This window comes from Mugil cephalus, chromosome 18 (assembly GCF_022458985.1).
Source record: "Mugil cephalus isolate CIBA_MC_2020 chromosome 18, CIBA_Mcephalus_1.1, whole genome shotgun sequence".
In the NCBI taxonomy this organism is placed as follows: Eukaryota; Metazoa; Chordata; class Actinopteri; order Mugiliformes; family Mugilidae; genus Mugil; species Mugil cephalus.
This window is the reverse complement of record NC_061787.1, coordinates 12,913,479-12,936,168: the sequence shown is the minus strand read 5'-3', so window position 1 is coordinate 12,936,168 and position 22,690 is coordinate 12,913,479. Positions and strand designations below refer to the sequence as shown.

General features: G+C 42.2%; 1 protein-coding gene across 2 annotated transcripts in view; it reads left to right on the top strand.

Moving 5' to 3' along the window:
- The window catches only part of LOC124995911 (cadherin-18), a 100,010-nt gene that overhangs the window by 19,679 nt on the left and 57,641 nt on the right, over nucleotides 1-22,690 (top strand). Inside the window, exons 1-2 of one of the 2 annotated variants that reach the window (XM_047568670.1) lie at nucleotides 234-608; nucleotides 19,436-19,993. In XM_047568670.1, coding sequence (XP_047424626.1) covers nucleotides 19,763-19,993 — 231 coding nt within the window. In that variant the 5' untranslated portion in view covers nucleotides 234-608; nucleotides 19,436-19,762. Of the gene's footprint in view, nucleotides 1-233; nucleotides 609-19,435; nucleotides 19,994-22,690 lie in introns of those variants that run through there. The other variant, XM_047568671.1, reaches the window with a different exon arrangement.

Here is a 22,690-nt window from a genome sequence, read left to right as displayed (position 1 = left end):
TTTCCCCTCATTGTCCATGCTCTATATTCTGTTGGGACACTGAGGAGGAGGAGGTGGGTTCTGTCTGGCATTGTGCGTGTTCTTCCGCGTGTGCGTGCGTGTCCGGGAAAATGAGAATGGGATAACGTATCACTTCCTGATCACTATCTTATATAATCACGTGTTAACAGAGAAAGACAGCAGCAGCAGAGGAGGAGAGGGAGATAATGGAGAGAGGTAGAGGGGAGCTCTGGGAGGCTGGTCCCGAGCTCGGGAGCCGTGGATTGATCTGGAAGCCGACCAATCGGGCGCATTCCTCGGCCTGAGCCGCCGCAGTAACCGGGCGCGATTGGAGGATGCCCTCGGCGGAGAGACGCGCACACACGCACTGGCTCGGCTCGCTCCGTCCGGTCGGTCGCTCGCACGCACACGCATAGCGAGGCAGAGTATCCGTCTCTCCGCAAGCCGTGCAGCGAAGCTTCGCTCCGGAGAGGATGACTGGGGAAGGGGGAGGAAATTGACAGGTACGGACGAAGGAGGAGAAAATGAGGAACAAACTCAAAGTCGAGCGTCTTTTTCGCCGTTAATCAGCTGCTGTGATGTGCGCGCGGGGGGCTTCACGCGGACAGGTAAGAAGGAGAAGTTTGCGTGGCTTTCTCGCTGTTACCTTTACATGGGAAGTTGTTGTGCGCGTGTGGCTCGCGGTGTCGGGCGTTTGCCTCCTCACATACTGTCTAGGTGCTTGAGAGAAATTGCGAATAAACAGGAGTCTCGCGCGCATGAGCACGCGCTTTCTTAGCCTTTAGTTGGACCGTGCGCGCATTTGCAATTGCGCGCCACGAAATTGGGCACTTAGCAGAGAGGAACAGACATGAGTGGAAAAGAGTAGAAGAGTGCGCACCAGTCACAATTTGGGCTACATTTGATGTATTTGACTGCAAAACGCGTGTTATTGTTTTCTGATTGTTTGATTCTTTTTTGTTTTTTGGGATCTCTCGAGGTGTTGTTGTCCACGATGCCTCTATGGAGTTATGAATCATAGACACACTGCTATAACAGAGAGGGAGTTGGAGGCTACCCGATCCTTCTGATGCCTGTGCCGCACCAGTGTAGCCAGACTGGAATTTACGCGCACTGCAGGAAACAGGAGTCCACTCATTGACTGCAGCCTCTTTATAAGTCGAGCTTTCTCTCTCGGCAGTTGAGGCGGGGAAAGGGGGGGGGGGGGGAAGAAAAAAAATCAAGAACACACAGACGCGTTTTGAGCGAATGACATCTGAATTCTGTGAAACGTCTTGACAGTCGCTCGCGCGTGTGTATGTGTGCGTGTGGAAAGATGCGTGAGGCAAGTGCCAGCTGCTTAGCTGTCCCCGGTAATGTTGCATTGATTGGATTCTGGTGAGCGCAGGGGAGAATTGTACGGCTGCCAGTCTTGCGCGTTGCATATTTTAAAGGTGCTCACCTCCCTGATGTGTTAGCAAATGTTTTGGAAAAAGGATGCCAAGTGTCACGTAATTCAGCAGCATGTTATGGGCTAGGCAAAAAAAAAAAAAATAAAAGAGGGAAGAAGAAGAAAAACAGACCAATGGATGCTGCTTCCCCTATAGCTGAATAGTTTACAGTCTTCTACTGGATCCATTTGGCTGCTACTGTATGGGGCTTTGGCGCTGGTGCAGGTGAATCCTCTTTATATACACAGTATGTGACTGAAAAAGCTGTGCTGAGGGAGAAGTTGGATTTCCTTATTCTTTTATTTAATTGGGGCCTGAAGCTTAAATGGATTCCTGTGTATGGTCTTACTAAGCCAGGTGGTGAACTAGGGAAGAGGGGCCAAATTTTTAATATCTGATCACCTCTCCACTATTAATTATTTAGGTTCCAAATGTTCCAGAACATATTCCAGAATACATTTATTCAAAACTATATAAAAAAACAAAAACATAATAAACCTGTAAATGTGATATTTCTGCTGCAGTCATCAAATGTGTCGATTAGTTTCAGAAAAAGACCAAACCTAAGACCCTAGGAGACACTGTCCTGCAATATTTTAGTATCCCCCCCACGTGAAGGCTTGCACGCCATGCAGTGAAGATCTGAGCATTAGAAGGCCCTCTGCTAAACGTCCACCAATCATCTCAACCACTTCTCACCGTGCAATTCGTTTGACTGCAGAAACCATTATGACCCATTTTTCTCCTTTTTGTCAGAATATGGTACACGAGCACCATTATTGACCTCGCTTAACTTTGAATACACCATCAAGAAACCACCAAATGAAATCCAGAATGGAGTAGGTGTCTTTTCATGGATGTTATCATAATAAGGCAACCGTCTGGGTTTCCAGCAACCCTGGAAAAACGCTTAAGAGAAGCAGGAATATATTATCTTTAACAATAGGTTTTTGGTGTAAAAGCACAGTTTAATGTTCAACCTATAGGTAGAAAAAAATGTTATAGAGCTAGCCAAAGAGTAAAAAAAAAACACACACACAGTGACTTAGGCTTTTCACCTACAAGAACGATGGAGTACCCCAATATACAGGGGTCACCACCTGTGTGTTACTCCAAGATAAATAACCAATGTTCTGAAATGACACAGTAGCCTCAGTAGCCTTTATAAGGCCATCTCTGTTGATTTAATAGCATGCATGTTTGTTCATAGATGCCTTTTTGCCTGAAAGGGTCTCAGAGCTAACTGCACCATTATCAATGTCAGCGAAGTCACAATAATGCCCGTTTCACATGACCCAGGCTTGGAGTGTCTGAATATCACTTTGCATGTGATGCAGACATTGTGATAAGCGCGTAAAGGCCAAGCTATGTTAATCACTGGAATCCCGCTTGACACCAGTTACACAAACATTGCCCTGCAGTGTTGTGTCGACTGAAGTGCGAGCAGTTGTGCCAGTCATTGCAGCTGCACTCGCACCAGAGCAGACATCTTAAACTGAGCAAATTGATCAGTAGCAACACTACAGGATGGCAGAATCTCAAACTAGGTTTTAATTTTGTATCACAAGCGTGAATCATTGTAAAAAAAAAAAAAATATTGAAAATAGTCCGGTTTATCCAGTGTCACAGCATGCTAACCACAGACAACTGTACAAAAGATCCTCTGTGGGATGCACAGGCTTGTTCCAGTGCATCCCACAGATTTGAATTTAGAGGCCAGGTCAACACCTTGTGATGTTTTTCATGTTTTTTAAGTTGTTCCTAAAGCGTTTTTGTGTGTGTGTCAGCCTGGATTCTGCTGGATGATGGCTGCTGCTGTCAAAGAGTGTCATTGCTGTGGGGTGGGGGTGTCTGGTCTGGTCTAAACGAGTGGTACATGTCATCCACACAAATGCCAAGTCCAAAGGTTTCCCAGCAGAATGTGGGCCTAGCCACAGATTTCTCTTTATTTGAAAACTGCAAATTTGTTGCAAACAATGAAAAAATAACCAAACATCATGACACAATCAAAAGGGTTTAACCACACGAAGAGTTCACACCTCACAATTCCAAGTGTTATACCTCTTCTTTTTGTATGTTATGTACAACAGAATTCATTGCCTGGCATTATTCCGCACACTATTTATTCTATTGGGACACACTACGTTGTCACAACATTATCTTGACCTTTGCCCCTCATACTCTAATCTGTCACCACGTACAGAACCAGATTTAGCACCAATAACGACAACTGCCATTAATGTCATTACTGTTGGGTTGTCTCATTGGTGTTCAGCCAGCCGCTCAGTCATTTGACACATCTTTTGTTGCTCAGAGGATTGTGACTCAGAATAGCCAGAAAAAGTATGTGTGTGTGGATGTACAGCAGTAGGACATGTTAGCACTAGGTACTGTTCATTTATTGTAATTTACTTGTGCAGAGTTTTATTTTGTAGTATGTCTGACAAAGATATTGAATCTACTCCTTAAGCGAATAGTTTGTGTACATAAATGACCATGTTGTAATAATGAGCTTCTATTTGAGGGCAGCATTAGAGCTTGGTGGTTTAGCTTTCTCTAGAATTTACTAAATCGGTCTTTAAAGCAAGCGAGGTGTACGGAAGATTCGTAGTAGCTCCAGGTTTGGCTCATCCCAACTGGCGACCATGATATTATCAGTGCTATCACCAACAGACAATTCAGAAATAAGAATGTTGAGTTTACTGTTTCAGCAGCAGTCAAAAGGTCCATTAAAAAGATGAATCATGCTTTCCTCCAAACATTAATAATCTCCTCCCACATAACAAAGTGCCCCAGTCTGCCAACCAGGGCACAATGAGTTTTTTTTTATTTAAGTAAGAATTATAGCCAAAAAAAAAAAAAGAAAGAGTTGATGAGTCTTGTCAGTGGTGCCATCCAGTATGTGACAAGGTAAAATAATCCCCTGCCTCTAATGCAGCAGAGTGTTGTTATTGCATGGCTAACAGAGATAAATGATACATGGAGTTTTAAATTTCATATATGCACATCTCAAACAAAACTGGGTTCTCTTATTGAGCATTGAATACCCACTAAATTTTGTATCAAAATCCTGGCAGGGGCACCAGTAATTGCAATGGAATAAGTTGAAGAGGAAATGGGTGGCATAAACACAGCTAAGGGCAAAAACTGAGCACCACCGATTTGCAGCAAAATCAACGGAGGCCCTTAAAGATTTGACAAAATCAGCCAGAAAAGGAAAGTTTAACACTCTAACTCTTTTGCAATGCAGCCAAAAAGAAGAATTATCACACAGGAATCTTTCAGAATACAGTGTTTGTACACTACCTTATCGCTATCATTTAAAACTTGTCGGGGAAAAAGCTTCTCTGACCACATACAGCTGCTGGTGCCACAGTGAATCAAACATTGTTCGCCAACAAAACTGTATTTGTCACTGAGATTCTGATAAAATATTATCAATGTACCTGCCATGCTGTGCTATTAAGACTTATTAGTAAGTATTCAGTGGTATTGACATTCCGATACCGCTTTCTACTGGGCTACTTTCCGTGCTTCTGTCATCCGTTATGCAATTATGAATAAAGTGGATTTGTCACCATTATTTTTTTTTATCCCAATGGAAATTATTGACATACTCTGCTTTCTAAATGCCACCAACAGAATTGTGTTTCAAGGGGTCCTTTTCATACAAATTATTCAGTCTTCAGCATTTTGCTTTGCACCAGTGTGTTTAGAATTATTATCCCCTGTTGAGAATTTTTGCATTTAGTGCCATCACATAGAATAACAGCCCACAGACTGTATTCTCAAAAGTTCCTCTACCGCACTCTAACTTCCAAAATCACAGTGTTATTTGGCCACCATTAGAACTACTTACAGACTTGCAGACTGGCTATTTCTGTAGACTTAAAGCTGTTACATACTCGGCAAGAAGCGAGGAATTATCGTTCTCGCACCTTGTTCTCGGCACATCAACCGGTCAAAAGCTATTCTGTGATTGGTCAAAAACTAGAGGCGGCTGTGGCACTCGGTGAGCACCCAGATTCTAATATCCGCAGTGTGACCGTTAATCTCTCCTGGGAAGAGATTGGCATACTGTGTGTGGGTGCATGCTGAATGAACGGCGCGATCCAACAGACACGGTTGTCAAAACTACTGGTCGTAATGCAGAAATAATAAGAAAAGTGTCTCTCGTCGTCCATCTCCCGCAATTCCCACAATGCTCAGCCCATGTGACGTGTGGCGCAGTGGGAGGGCCCTACGGGACTTCTGCACTTGAGTTTCTTGTGAAGTATAAATGACCTAGCCAGAGCGGACTCTTGTTCATGCTCACCTTCGGGAGTATGTAACAAACTAAATAGATTTTGAAGAGGCAGGTGGATGCAAGGTGTTTCTCCTCATCAGCTGGTTAGGTGTGGTCAAGGGGCACCTATCACCAAGCGCTTACTTTCGGACTCCTGTATTTGGTAGTTCAGACTTGACAATTTGACTCTTAAGTGTGGACTCTTGGGTATGGGAGGACAGAGGACGGTCATTCTGTAATTTAGAACAGCAGTGTACTTGATGATGCCCGCAGAATATATTCTGGGATACCTGGCTGTCCAAAGCCCACACAAGTTACCTGGGCGGGGAAAGAACACATCTGGGAATTTGAACCGCATTCGGTCAGATGCTTTGAATTGGAACAGTACTTGGGTAGCAAGTGATGACATTTCACAAGAACACAAGAATGCAAGCACAGACTTGGGGGAGTTTGTCTTGCCCTGCTTTGAGGAGAACAAAAAGTGAGTCAACAAAACATAAGCACTGAGTTCATCGATGCAGTTTGGGACACAGAGTCACAAAGTCTTATACTTTTAAAACACAGTTCTAGGTTGCCATTTAGCATTTGGTTTTACATGCAGCGTTGTGTTGCTTAAAGTGGAACACTGAGGCGTCTATATCACACTGGCACTGTGGGTTTATTCAGCATGGGTGAAAGCAACGTGATTCATCCACTCTCACTGTCAGTGATGAATGGACGACAAAGCATTTCCTTAAAGAGCGCTCAGCACTATGTGGGCAAGAATCTAGGCCATGGCATTGTGATTTTGACCTCAGAAAGACACAATGAGTGATGCCCCTAATTCGCTGAAATTAAATAATCGTCGTGTTTTAACAACTCTTAAGGATTTCTTAATGGCGAAATTATCAGACTAACTAATTTGAAGATTTTCAGTTTTTTTGTGTTTTGTTTAGCTTGACAATAGATTTCTCAAAGTATAAAATAAAAAAGAAATACCTGAATTCAGAAATAGTAGGGAGTGGTAGGATGTTTTTGTTATCAACTACATGAACTAAAATAAATAATGTAGAATGTAAATAATAAATAAGTACATGAATAAAATAAAGTCTCACATAAAATAGGGAAACTGACACTGCAGTGGTCTGCATTTCGCCATAATTTTCCACTGGAAGAAGGATTTCGCAAACCATGAAAACAGAGGCATTAGATTGCCAATCTGCTGCATGAATACTTAATGTACTATTAGAGGAGGTGGATTTCCATCTCACATTTGTGAGTGTTTGCTCAGAGACTTTCCCTTTTTTAAATAGCTCTTAAGGGTGAACCGCTCTTATGTAATCGCTGTGTGTTTCTACCAGGGATCCTGGGGGCTACCTCCGAGTATTCTATTCTGTTCTCTGCTTGAAAGTGTCGGGGATGTGGGTATGCCTTTCGGTCACATTCGGGATGTTTCAGCATCCACAGCAAAGCTATTTTATTCACCTGGGCACAATCTTTATTAAACTTATCCCCCTCTAGATTTACATTCTCGAGCTTGAGGCGTTTCCCTTGCACTTTTGTTCTCTGTAATTTGCACGGCATAAAGAGGTAGACACTCAGCATTATGCTCAGGGGGAGTTCAGCAGTGTGTGTGCATGTTGATGGACAATATTCAGATTAAACTTGTGATGATGGGACAGCTTCCCCCCAGGGGACTTTCACTAGGACATCAATTTTACAAGGAAATGTGCAACGTCTTTAAAACAAATTGCTTTCCTTAACTAGTCCTCTATGTTTCCGTGGCTGACAGGCTCCCCATTTACAGCCTTACAAATATTACTTTCAGCGGAGTACGGACTCCTAACTCAAAAGTCGTGTTGCACCCTGACGGACTGGAAGGGCGAGTCACGTCAGTTAGTTGTCGATGTCACAGTGCAAAGAGAAACCCTGATGTGTGGCACTGATAAAACATTAGTGTGCTCTGTGCCTGTCAGACCTTTTCACCCCGCACGTGCATTGCAGAGATGCAAGAGACATATTAATTGGACCAGACCATGCCAACGCTTTACGAGAGAGGGAGAGGGGGGTAGGGGGAGTGGGGGGGTTGAGATGGACGGGGCATCCATACTGATTCACAGATCTGAGGTGGATGAGCCGCAGGGGGCTGTCCGGCAGAGTTAACACGACAAATGGAATTTTAATTCCACTTGGATGCTTCTGGAGAAGGTTAAATTCGATACAGTTTCATAAACAAGCAACTTGAACCTGAAGTAAATTGAAATCTAAATCCCAACATCCCATCCGGAAGCCTTAAATTATTTAAACCCGTGTGTAGCGGAGCCAGCTTAAGTAGACGGGTGGTGTGAACATGCATTTTTGTTTGCATCTTGTTTTAGACAAGGCATGGGGTCATCCAAACCGCCACTCAACACCGCATGCAGTCCATCACCAGCACGGCTCTTAGTGCTTCAGTTAAGTCACGTCGTGTATTACCAGATTGTCTCCAGAATCGTGATTGATCCATTCACACTGTAGCAACATCTGCCTTCTGCCTTCCTCCCCCCAAGGACGGTGCTGGTGAGCTAGCACGCCGTTGCCAAACTGTCAACCTAAGTGCCAACGAGTCAAATAGCTCTCCAAGTTCTGAAGTGAGTCTCACTATGCCCAAACAAGAAACAACAGCCCCGTGCCAGGAGGTTAATTTTACGCCTGACATCTTATTGATTCACGTGTTTATTTAGTTGTATGTGTTTGTTGCGTTGCACCAAGTGATACTGTATCCACTGTCCAGCTAAGTCGACTTAGCGTGAACATTTTCCAGTCTCACGATCAAAGGATGGATTAAAACTCGGCTTTACGCATAATGTACAAAGACTTCTCACCATCAAGCAGGGCTGGGTGTCCGTGCTGATTTCCCGAATCGTAAAAGTGACGGGCATTTTAAAAAATCAGTCTGATGATTTTAGTCGATATCAGATTGTTTTAAATAGGAACATTTAATTCTTTAAATCTGACACAAACCATTTCTCTAAAAGTGTTTTTATTGCCTAAATTGAAAAAAAAATTGTCTAAAAAATTTGTCTAAACTATTAAAAAACAATAAAGAATCTTTGGAGGAACAACAAAAACAAAAATGAGCGAGCATCAAGGCGACACTGGCAGTTTTGAGGTAGAGGAAAAACATTAGTCCTGAATCATAATCTCAATGCCATGAAAGTAATGATTCTCTTTAATAGATTGTCTTGTTTGTCCTTCAGCAGCTTTAACAACATTGGAAATTATGTTGAAGAAATTTAAATAAAAAAAAGAAATGCAGCCCTTGAAAACCTCATTGAGCAACACTTTTCTTTCCCTCCCTCTGTCTCTGAAGTCTGCATCAGTGATTTGGACAATGAGGTGGCATATTTGTCCGTTATCCAACCCGTCCCACCCCCCACCCTAACACACCACAAGTCTCAGTGTACACTTGAAAAGCTACGTGGTGAGCAACTGCCCCCCCTCACCAAATCTCTCACACTTCATCCACTCATAGGGGACTCCACCTGGCAGCGAGAAACCAAGCTTATCTGTGTATGAAATGCTAATGTGAATAGCCTCAGCCCTACTTTGTGCTTGAGAGCACAGAGGGACCCTCTCCTTGTTGTAAAAACCACCTGCACTGTGTGTTTTAGCATGTGTGAAATGACGAAGCCTGCCAAACTCCAGTAGCTTCAACCAGAATTTTCGACTTCTTAGACATGAAGAGAACCAAGTGCTGGAGGTGATGTGAATAAATTTCCACTCTGTATCCGGCTTGTGATGATTTCTCTTGCTCATTCAAGCAGGGCCGAAATGAGTAGTCAGTTCATCGATTACATGATCGATGGAAAATGTATTAGTTTAATGTTGGAATATTGTTTTGCATCGTTGTCCTGAATGCATATCCTTTCATACAGAACAGTTACAGAGTAGCATGGCATTATCAGACAAATGCAAACAAATCTGGACCCTGGGTTGGCTAGCAGCTATTGGCCTCGTTTATTCCTGGTTGGTTCATGTGGGTCAGTGTTTGTCATTTCATTTTGCAATTTCTTTGCACGTTCTCATCTCACCGATTTCCATTTTTCATGAAACACAGTGGTTATTGTCCGATTGATTGGGGCTGAGCAGTGAAAGCAATTCACTAAATGCTTTTTGAGAAGTATTCCAAAAATTGAAAGAGTTGAGTTGCACAGGCAGACCTTTTAACGGCATGCGTTATACCCACCTGTTCATTTAGAGGCTTCAATTGATGGCATTGGACTCTTTTTTTCCAGACAGTGTTGGACAGCTGTTCAACTCATCCTTACAGCTTTCTTGCTTATCAAAGTTCTTAGGGCATAGAACTTAATACTGTAGCCTGAAGGCTGGGATAATTCATTATAGCAATTTAACATTAATTAGGGCTGAAATTATGTCAGCCAAAATGAACCAGTAATCACAAGGCAGGTTTGGCAGAAGGCTAGATGGAAATTCATTGGAATGGAAGGCAAGTCGGCTATTTGTTCTGCCCACAACAAATGAAAAATGAGCTCCCAGATTCGTCTGGATCTCGGAACGAATTTGAAATTCATACGTACGCGTTTGCTTGCTAGCAGACGCCTTTATTCCCGGCCTTTTTGTTACATTCGTTTATAAGTTACTGCTGCCAAGAGTTCATCACACAGACGACAGGGAACCACTGAAAGGAATACATTAAGATTAGTTCAAATGACAGGGCAGCTGTGGATTAATTGGATTAGTTGATTAGTTGGATTAATTTCGATTAATCACGATTAAATATCATTCACTTTTAATCTACATTAATCACATTTCATTTTGCATGAGAAAAAAAACTCAGCAAGTCAGAGCCTGTTTTTCTCTTTTGTAAGCAAATATTTATACATCAATGTGCCCATTACTCTAGAAAATATAACTGAAAACTGAACTACCTTATTGACATTGTCAGAGAGATCTTGGCGATGCATTAACCGAAGTGCTAACAAGATGTTGGTCAACTGTTCCATTTTTTCTACTCCCATATTTCCCATAGAGATGGCCAACATGCTGTTTAGCATTTTCCATCTTTGTGATGCTACTGTGAGACTGACCGTCTGTGATAGCTTTTGGACAGGGGAGGGACTCACTGCAGCACCTGCTGCTTGTTGATGACAGTAACTGCAAATCAATATTTGCTTTCACGTCATAGTCTCCAAGACACCAGAAAAGTCTCCAATAACACCAGATAAAGTCACTATCAACTAATTGTCACTCCTCGCTATTGATAAAAAAAAAGTCGTCAACAGGATTTGGAAAGTCGCTGGATTGAGCGAGAAAGTCGTCAAGTTGGCAACACTGTCCCACTGTCTGTCGCTACCAGATCAACTGCCCATTTGTGCGTGCGTGACGGCAACTCTACATGGACAAACTGCACAAAATGCATTGCCAGAGACGTTCAGTATCATTCTGCACTGCAGATGGATTAATTGTTTTTATCAGATTGATTGATGATGATGGATTAATCTATGTTAGCACGTTCATTTTGGCAGACCTAATGTACCATGCAGTAGGCAGAAAGAGAATATTTATTGGTCATTTAACGTTAAATTCATGTATTGAGCTAACATGCTGGTCTCATCTATTCAGCTCTGATCCTCCCTTGCTTTTCATTGGTTTGTGTGAGTGTGTATTTATAATCTTTTTCATTTACTTTTGGTCAGACAGCTTAGAAACTGTGATAAGCATTTTCTTTTCCTGGCAACTTACGGACTAATTTAGTCCATCATTCACGGACGAATTAATGAAGTATGTCAACTGAGTGCCAATGCTACATTCTTTCATTTGCCAGTCTTCAGCATCTTGTGTGCATAATTCTGATGGACTCTGGCAGCGTTGCACTCAGAGTGGAGAGAGATGAGGATGATGATGCAAGTTGAAAAAGAGTGTTTATTTCTCTCTCTCTCTTATTTTTTTTATTTATTTTTTTTTACCCCGGCAGTGGCCAGCAGATGGGTGCTGTCTGCTCCATCTTGGCACTCCTGCTGTATGATGAGAGCTCAAAAATCCAGCCATTAAACACACAACAGATGGGACATTTTCCATCTTCCACCCAACTCTCATTAAACAGCCAAACAACATATAGTGGGGCTGACGAGTGCAGACATGTTTTCTAATTTGGCACAGAGAAGAAGAAAAAAAATCAAGTAAGAACTCCTCCTTCATAGATATAATTAAGGTTGTTTTACTTGGCATGCGAACGTGCGGAGATGAAACCATCAGAGGCTTCCCGCTTTTCGTTTTGCCAACCTTTGCCTCGCAGAGCATCGTGAGGAGAGGTTTGAGGTAATCAAAGCTGAGGGGTTAGGACAGATGGTGTTTGGAGGGTAGCGTACCGGAAGGACAAGTCACTGTTGACTTTGGGAGAAATGGTGGGAGGGGGTGACTGACACACCATCCTCCCCACATGACTCAGTGGGAGTCATTACTGCAACAGGCCTAATTACCTTCGGGCCTAATCTGTGTTTAAAAACCTGCTGCTTGTTGCTTTTAATTACCCACAAGTGTTGGGAAAAGATGGAAGGGCAAGGTTGTACCATTCGTATGTGCATGAGAGAGAGAAAATCGGTGCTGGAATGCATTTATTACAGTATACTAAATTACAGTTTCACTGTAATTCTGTATTTCCTGGACTGTTTAGTACCTTATCTCTCCACATACTCTGCAGCACAAGTACGCCTGACAGCCGAGTACATTCTTTCTTCTTTCTCGGGTTACACCTTCATTTTGGATGTAACTCAGGCGGTTGTTCTGTCAGTACCCTGAAAGTTAAATTACTCTCACCTTCCTCGTTTTAGGAAAGAAGAAAGGGAGAGTTGACTCTAAGATCTTCACGTCCCCGATTTGACAAGGAGACGAGCCGAGGGAGACATTATCTGCGGAGCCGACTCATGATTATTAGATGATCTTGAGGTTGTTTTCTGCCGACCATTCTTGGGTTATGTAATGTGATCAAAGTCTTGGGGGCGTTGGAATACGTGCTTAAGTTAACTGGGAGCGGAACGGATCTACCTCTGGAAAGGTACACAAAAGGAGGTCGGCGTTTTTAAGTTGATCGCTTCTGGTGTAGCAACTCTTTTCCCATGTGTTTGTTCCCTTTCCATGTCGGTGCAGTTTTGCCGACTGAGAACCTCGAAGGTTAGAGCATCGAGTGCGCGACAAGGCTAGTGGGTTGCTAGTCTGAATCTCAACCCCTATTTCAGGCTGAGCAATCACTCTCAAGGTGCTCTTGAGCAAGACAGCTCTGACGGAGAAGCTGTGATATTTCAAGACATCCTTCATCTGTCAAAACTATTTTAATGCTGCTGTGCGGACGGAACATTCATCACACCAAGTGGGTGGGTGGTGCTGATTTGTCAAATAAAAAGTGCCAAAAACAGACTTTGCAGCTATCTCGTGAAGCTTAAGCTAAACCGGAGTGGAAAAGGACTCACAAGCTTAAGCAGTGTGTGAGCAAAAGCTAGCCACTAAAACAGTCCGTTCAGCCGTGACTCGCTGTGTTTTTCCAGTGAAATGGCAATGTGGAAATACGACAGTCTGCTTGGCTAAACCTCTCGATTTGCTGGCATCTCTCTCAAACCTATTTGTCTCCTCCAATTTCGTGGAACCTCCAGGGTGCGCCACACATTCAGAGGATTGCCCCGCTTGTGAAGCTGATCAGACTAATCTGCTTTCTTTCACCAACAATGAGCCGGGTCAAATCACCCAGCAGACTCTGGTTAGAAAGCTCTTATTTTTAGCGCTGGTACACATCATGCCCGTGTGTTTTGTCATCAGAAACTTCTGAGCAGAATGTATAGTTTGATCTCAGCTGGCTAAAAACTGGTCCATTAACATCATTGTTAAAAGGTATAAAAATAGTTATAATCTCAAAGACCAAAATGCATTTAACAGAACAAATCCAAAGTCATCCTTTAGATCAATACAAAACAGTTTTAACGCTTTTGGACAAAAATACGTAATTCACATAAGCTCACAGGATAGTGAGTACAAATGTCAGAATTAATAATGTATTTCAGCTTCAGACACTATGCTATTTTTTCTGTTAAACAAAGCTGATATTTGCATTTGCTGTTGAGCAAATTTCACAGCAGAGATGCTGACACCGCTTAACATAAAGCCAAAATCCACTTCTGATATGGCTAGTTTTGCATCACAATATATATATATATTTTTTTTTTTTTTTTTTTTTTTTTTAGATAAAACAACAAGGTGATTCATTACAATTCAAATTTGACCAGATCCTACTGGCTACATTTACATGGATATATATATTTTTGCAAAGTGAAAAGATTCTGATTAGAGATTCTGAATCAGCTGTCACAACATGGATGCAACCTGATGAGATACACCGATCAGGCATAACATTATGACCACTTAATGTTGTGTAGGTTTTCCTTGTGCCTCCAAAACAGTTGTGGAGTCATCAGAGAATGGACATGGGTCTTTTGAGGTTGTCCTGTGGTGTCAGGCATCAGAATGTTGTTAGTGGTGGTCTTTGGGTCCTATGGATTGAGGGGAGAGGCCTCAGGCATGTTCCAATGCATGCCACAGTGCGGGATCTAGTGAATTTGGAGGCCAGGTGTTTGTTTTTTTGTTTGTTTGTATGTATGCCAGCTATTAAGAAGTGTCATTGTTATAGGAAGGGTGTGTCTGGTCTGGTGTGAGTAATCCACACAAATGCCAGGTCCAAAAGTTTCCCAGCAGAACATTGTATTGTTACAAGATGGTCAATATCAATCACTCCTCCTGTCAGTGGTCATAATGTTATGCCTGGTCGGTGTATACTATGCGTTTACTCGCTCCAAAAAATCAGAATATAACATTTTTGAATCTGATAGAAACGTACCTGAAGACAACACTGGATTAATTCAGTGGAAGACAGACCAACATTTCCGGCTGTGCCGCCCATCGAATCCATCTTTGTCCCCCTTTTTTTTTCTCTAACTCTTGCTTGAGCAACTAGTTTCCTGATACCTTATTTTTTCCTGTCTCTCATGGAAACTCACAATATCACTTAGTGTCAACCCCGTGTGGTAGAAACACATGGAGCGAATGTATCAGGCGGAGAGAAACGATTGGATCGAGCGTTTATGAGGTTATTAGGTGCTGATATTTTCCTATTAAACAGATCATCAATCGATCTGATAAAAAATCCCTCCCCATCAGTTCAGTCTGTTCCAAGTGAGCTGGTTACATGAGGCGTGTTTATTCTGATTAGGACACCTAGTGTACTAATTTATGACTCATAAGTGCTCATATGATTATATTAATTAATCATACTTTAGACCACACACTGTGTCTTTACATGCCTTTAAACTTGCCTTTCATTTAAGGGACACGTTCAGGGAGGGCTCCTTCGTATTCAGCAGAAACAACAGACCCACAAAATAAATTCATGTACAAGCCCTGGGAACATTTCACAGCAGTGCTGTGGTTGGATTTCACATAAATACATATTGCTGTGTCACTATTTTTTTTTTTCTTCTTCTGCTGTTTTTTTTTTTGGACTTACTTCCACTCTCTTGTTTACTTACTCCGCCCGAGACTGCAGTCAACATTTGTTTCCTGTAAACGGGCGGGGGAAAATGTTTGTGTTTGTTTCTTGGAGGTGAAATGTCAAGAGTCTCTTTTGCCGCGGTCATCTCTCTCCTCGGCCCTTTTTCGTCTGAAGACACAACAGTGGTTCAGTGAAGCGTTTCAGCTCCCGCCGTGTCATCAGTGGCTGTGGATACGCGGAAGAGCTGCGGACACCGCTCCGGCTAAAGTCTGATGAAATTTAAGTTGTTCAGCTGATTCGCTGTGATTGACTTTCCCATGAATAAAACATAAGGGGATGGAGACATAGGATTTCTGGCTTCCTGTAGAGTTTGAGCCATAGCTTGGACAGACCCGTAGCAGAGGATGAAGTATGAAAACCTTCGAGTACGACCGAGGGATCTGGGAAGAAGGCATAGAGAGGAAAGAAGTATATTTCTTGGAGGAATCTGCTTTTGGGCAAGTGTGCAAGTGTGCTTTCATACCATGGACAGATACTTTGTATCTGCATTTTAGTAGTGGGCAGTTGATTAGCTCTGCCATACATTGGGAGAACAAAAATATCTTGCCTCTTCCTTAAAGAGACATAAACAAATTAAGAACCAGTTGTTTTTTTATTTGTTCAATCTAATCCAATCATTTTAAAAATGAATTGATGAACACCCAATTAATTAAAATGAGCAAATCAGGACATTGCTTACTGTTTTAGTGGTACTGCTAGGCAAATATGTTGAATTAATTCGACAACGGGTTTGTTTGGTTTTACTGACGAGGGCTCTAAGCTGTTGTTATGTTATTCTTGTGGCGCTGAACAAAAATGGAAAATTCAACCTGTTTGTAGCAAAATTTTCAAAATTTTCAGTGCGAATGTTAAATAGTAACTCATTAAAATGTAATGCATATTGGCACCTTTGTAAGCATTGCCTTTTAGCTCATGTGCTGTTGTTGACTATTACACGTTTATGGTTTTAAAAGTTAATATTGAATCATGTTTTCTCAGGAAGGAAGGAAAGAAAGGAAAATTTCTTCCACCCCGAGTAAGGAGGATAAACTTAATTAGAACTTTTAATTTCAAAGCCTCATTCTTATTATAAATAAATAAATCAGGGTAGATTTTTATTTTTTTTTGTAATACAGTACAAATTTATTCATGATAAAGTAATCAAGGTATGACATTAGCATTTTCACATTCAGGCAAAAATTGCGTGGTCAGACAAACGCAGCCGCTCTCGAACGCGCCCTGCCAAAATATTTGCTCCACACAACGCGTCCTGTTAAACACTGCACATCCTGAATAGAAACATGCTGTGGGCAGAAGGCTGCTCAAAACAATAGATTAGATTAGATTTAACTGTATTGTCTTAGCATCTAGTACAGGTACACACGCAACAATCATTGTCAAAACAAGAAGAAAAAAAAAGACAAAAGGGGAAATTATTTCCATTGAGGGAGCCAGATGCTGTTGATTTCATGGCTCCCTGAAATTTATTTTGGTTGGAATGAGCATGATAATCAGACAATTAGGAGACTGATTGAAGAGGGCCCCAGGGGGCGAAAGTGAAACCACTGGAAAAGATATTCTGACACAGTCTGACTCACTCAGGTACCACAACTGTCTCGGCGATGCTCTGAATGCGTAGAAGAGTGTTTCACATTGTCGTTGGATCATGTTTTTCAATCAGACAGATGATTCCGAACCGGGAAGAAAGACCTTAACATCTCTAAGACAGCTTATTCGAAAGAAGCACTGTTCCAGGGTTCTCTGCAGGGCTTGATAACATTATCTCAGTCATAGGTAAAGAGCAAGGAAAGCAGGATTTGGGCGTAGCTCTACCTATGCAGATGAGAATCTCTCCTCAGATTACACATGTTCTGTGTTTGGCTGAGTATTTATCCTCCCCTGATTTAATCCAAGTCGGCGTGGAAGAGACTTTGTGTTCCATTTCACTGCGCAGGCTGGCAGTAGGAATTACCCATTACAACCGCTGCACTTAGTCAACATGACCAACAACTGTGGTTGAGCCGCATAAATTCCATGTAGAGATATTTGAAACACAAGGATTAGTCAAGGAGTTCTGAGCACATCTTAATCCATATATATGTACAAATATTTATATTTATGAGAAGAAATAATTCAGCGATTATCCTTCAAAGTGTGCGACAGCCGTAAGTTGCATTAATGTCTCGTTTCAGTCACGCAACATAAGAAGTGGAGAGCAGAGAGGCTTTGAAGTCTGTCAGCTCTGTATCCTGTTAAATATCAAATGCATGTATTTGTCCTCTTAATAATCCCGACAAAGCTGTCTGCTGTAACTCAGTCTTTAAGGCTTTCATGCAAGGGGCACAAACTTTTATTTTTTGTACTTTTTTACCCTGTTGACTTACCAAATACATATAGTTTTGATTTAAAATACATGCGAATTTACTTTTTGGGTGCAACTTCTATGCAAAAAAAAAGGTACACCCAGTTACAAACAGGCAGCTTCTGTGCACATCCATTATAAATAATGCACCATCATGGATGGTTTCCATCATTTGAGCTAGTTAATGTTGATTAGGTAGGAAAAATATCGATATGGCAATATATCACAATATTTTTCTCCCGATACAATATCGATTTTGAATGTCTTAGTATCGATTTTAAATCAAAAGGAAAAAGTCGCATTTTGGGTTGATCCTGAATGGCTTCTGCACCTACACCACCACTTTTGCTATACAAGTGCAATAAATTAGAAATGGATCATTATGGATCCAATCATATTGGATTAATATTGTTTTTTGACTCGATTTGTCCGATGAATTATCACTGTCATCTGATGTAAATATATACAACAGGTATTTTAATCTGCATTTAAAGTGAACTATGTAGAATATTGCATTATATCACAATATCATAATATCGCAACAGTGTACCGTATTGTGACTCAAGTATCGTGATACGTATTGTATCGTGAAGTCCTTGATATTGACTCCACTCTCGGACTGTACTGCGCAAACTCTGGTTCCAATGTCACAAGGCGATACTGCCCATATCCCTTGTGAAAATAGCATCAATTTGGCCAAAATACTTGTGAAACAGTGTGTGTTTGCGTATAATGATATGGTGGCTGGTGATATTAGCAAGAACACAGATTCCGAGCAGGCTGGAACTTGACATCCTCTATTTTGAGAAAGGACAGAATATCTACTTGGTAGACTCCAGTAAATCAGATTCTGAATTCTGTTTTTTTTTTTGTGGCATGAAACTGAAGGGCATCTCAGAATAGCAAGGTCAAATGATGCAATTTCCTCTCATGAAAAAGAGAGCAGCGAGGGCTGATTTCATGCTTCAGCTCCACTTAAATAGCATATCTAACTTTAAAATCCACCCAAGACCAGACAATTCATTCGCTAATGCCTCCTCTCTAAAGAGCACAGAGGTGCAGGTGCGCTTGTGTTGCGCATTCTTCTAAAGAGAAATGTGGGGTCTGACAGGGCTTCACTTGAATGCCCGCTAACATACTAATTCAACGGTGCTTGCAGTTTTATTTTGTTTTTTTTTACCGCCTTAATTCCACTTTCAATGCTGTGTTTAATCTGGATTTAGAAAAAACATTCCTTCTGTCTTTTCCGTTCCACTGCCTCCTGTAAATCACCTCATGCCTTACGTCTCAGTGGCTTCATGTCTTTCCTTATCGTAGTAAATATATTTCTTCCTGCCTCACTTATTATTCACCGAGCATGAGGCACACCCTAAGCCTCGCGGTATGTTGCGTTAAAATACCCAAATCAAAGCTTGCTCTGTTATTTTTTTAATAAAGGCAACTCATCGCTTGAGTCACGGGGGCCGGCACTACGCCGCTGTGATACATGACTCTGAGCCTGCAGTGCAGTATCAGTCACCAAGCAGCACTCTGACCTTATAGGCATGGACAACCTTTTAATAGTAATGCAGCTCCAAACAAGTTTGGATTATCTGTATAATGGCAGATATGACCGGCATACTGAAGGTTTTCTCTCTGTTTTTGTAACTTTATCACAGCCAGGCAGTTTTGACGTGTGCACCCTCATCTGTAAGGATTTATGAGTTGCAATTTAATTGGAAGGAATTAGTGGACATTTAGCTTATAATATCCATCACGTTAATCTCTAACTCTGTGTTTCTCTTTCCCCTTCTTCTCTCTCCTAGGACGTTGAGAATGGCTCTCGGGATTAACCTCTGCTCTTGGTAGAACTACCCAGAAGTTCGCGTCCGTTTACACAGCCTTTATTGACTGGGAAATTCCACTATGTAAATGTGTCCCGCTCTTTCTTTTATTAAACCTTCGGCCTTGGCCATGAATACCAGAGGATCTCCTCGGATAACGCCTTCCCTATTTCGGATCTAGACTCCTCCTCTGCTGGGGCTACAGGGCGGGTCTGCAGCAGTGGCTGTTGGTGGCGGCTGCGGCGGCGGTGGCAGGACGACCTTGCCACCTTGGAACACGGGGATAACTTTACAAAATCAGGCACCACCATGAGGATATCCACCACCTCTTGTCTCTGTCCCTTTCTGGTCTGCCTCTGCTTCATCCAGAGGTGCTATGGGGCGAGCCACCACGTCCCCACCAAAGTGCCCTCAAAGAACCAGACCAAACTGGCCAATGGGGAAACGGAGGTGCACCACAGGCCCAAGCGTGGCTGGATCTGGAACCAATTCTTTGTTTTAGAAGAACACATGGGACCAGATGCACAGTATGTGGGGAAGGTAGGTTTTTTATTGAAATTACTCCCAACTCTGAGAAGAAAGAAATATCTTTTGATCCTGGGGAACTTCCTTTTGAACAGCTTGCTTGGCATTTTTCTCCCTCCTCTTTTTTATTATTGAGGAATAGGTTACAAAGCAGCAAGCTGTTTTACTTAGGTAGATTGCTGCTTCCCCCCCCCCTTTCTATTGATGTGGAAATTCGGGTCTCATTTGAGAAGGTGTGTGCGCTTTTTTACGACGTTACAATGTCCGACAGTTCCTCTCACGATACTGTTCAGAAAATGTTTTATTCTCTATAATTAAGGAGTGCCTCTCAGCATGTCTGCCACTATGGGAAGCCAGCTATGCAAGAATGGATTAAGTCTGAAAAGTGAGAACAGCCCTCTACATCGAGCTATCTCTGAACTGAAATATTAGATTTGGTCCCTCTGTGGGGAATGAACCCAGATTTCATCTCTTGGTGGGAAATGAACCACCACAGTAGGAAATTGGACACTAGCACAGTAGGGACATGGTAAGTCAGGGTGCCTTGTAGTTAGAAAGTTTTCTGAATGTAATTTCAGTGTCATTTTGGGAATGACTGATGCCCAGTGAAAAATATAAGAGTGGGTGTTCCTTCTGTTTGTGCAGTTTATGGTGTATCCCGGTTGTTGGCGGTCGGTGGTGACTTTTCTGTTAGCTCCACAATAAGCCACAGGGAGCTGGTTAAGTCCTCTGCTTGCAGATTGCCTGGCCTTATCTCCCGAAATGTGAAAATGTGTTTCTCCGCTGCAGTGATCATTATTCTAGGCACTCAGGCACAGACTAATCCTCAACTGCACTTTGAGCGAAAGAGAATGAGAATGGCAGGCTGCTTCTCCGACTGCACATACGTCTGTATTTTCAACAATGCAGCCATTCGAAGGTGGGGAGGGGTGGGGGTCGGGCTCAGACAATGCTCGGACAAAAGATGAGAGGGGGCAAAAAAAAAAAAGAAAGAAAAGAAACAGCAAATATCACTTTCCACTTCAAATGTCTGCTTATTGAACCAACCTGGGGTCACAATCAAAAGGTCCTCATGGGGCTGACACAGAAAGGTTATTTATCGGTGGAACGTGTTATTGCTGCAGTCGCTTGATGCAAGAATGAACCGTAAAAAAATCCGTCGGCGCAAAAGCGGTTTCGTGCACTGATTGTTGCCCTGAGTATGTAAGCAATACCCGAGATGTTTGCAGCAGATTCTAAGCAGTGCTTGCACATTTCGATCGTGCTGCTTTCACATTAGGCCTGTCCGCTGCTTTGAAGTTTATGATTGTTAGGTTTGCTGGTTGCTCTGTGCTAGTTCTGGGCTGCGGTACCTTAAGGGAACCGTTGGTCTGGGTCTGTTTTTTTTTTTTTTTTTTTTTTTTTGTGCGTGTGTTTGTGCATCGGCCGTTGCTGACGAAAGCGAAATAAACATGAACAGTTAATCCTGCATGATAATAGAGCACTGAGAAGAGACATAAACATTATTAAGGAATCAATTTGACATGCATGTTTAAAGAGATGAGGTCTCCAGATGGTACGCACAAAAAAACAAAAAAAACATTTAATTATGTGGGTTGGGACTAGTGCGCAGTGTCCTAATGTGGCCAGGAGACGAGATGACCCTTAATTAGAGGAAGACAGCAGGAGGAGGAGGAGGATTAATGCAAGCGGCATTCTTTTCTTTGCTTGATTAAAAACTCTGGACATTAACGAGCGGCAAGTGAACAGTCCCGCTGCCGGGAAACAGCTTCTCTGTTGGTAATTGCTTCATGGAAAAACGTGAAGTTTGAAGCAGATATTCAATGACAAGATAAGGTGTGTGCAAACTTGTCAATTACGCATAGAAAGCATCAAGATAAATAGAAAAATCTCCACGGTCAACGAGTCTTATGTGTACTCTCTGTCAATACTCTCAAATAAAAAAAAAATAAAAAAATCCACACAGTGACTCCTGAGAGTAAGTGAAGCGACCAGTCTGTCAAGAACATTTTAATCCCCCTGAGGTAGCCCATAATCCCCAGTGACACCTTCCAGGAGGGCGGACACATTTGGGAAATGACAGCTCTGTGCATGAGTGAGACGCAAATGCGTGGTCGGGGACTGGGCTCATCCCGATACTAGACGAGACAGCCCATTCTCCCAATGGGAGGTGTGAATGTCTTCGTGTCAGTCAGCTCAGCATGGCGCTTTGAAATAGTCAATCGGGTTGCAGACCGGATGGTGACTTTAAGAAGACGATGCAAATCCGCAAACCTCATGTCCACTGTTGGCATATGGGATACAGGAGCGCGATGCTTTGCTCATAATACCCTGAATAGATCTATCATTTTGAATTTCACTGCTGCTTAAATATACGGTAAACCATGTGTTATCTGACAGAATGGGTGCTCCAGCCCAGACACCACGGAATGCCCCTTGTCTTATCCTGTGTTCATTTGCAGAGCAAAGTGGCAACCTCTAAGAAAGGTGCCCAAATGTTTTATTCATGCGTCTAAAAATGGATTGTGCTGTGACAGAATCAGGCAACTGTCTTGTTGTATGTACAGTAATGGCTCAACAGTGAGAAGGAGAATAAGAAAAAAGAAAGAAAAGAAAAAAAACGAAGCGAAGTTTTGGTGTCTTCGGTGTCACATGAAATAACAAAGACAGTTTTACTGTCAGTATTACATTATTAATGTGCATTGTAGAGAA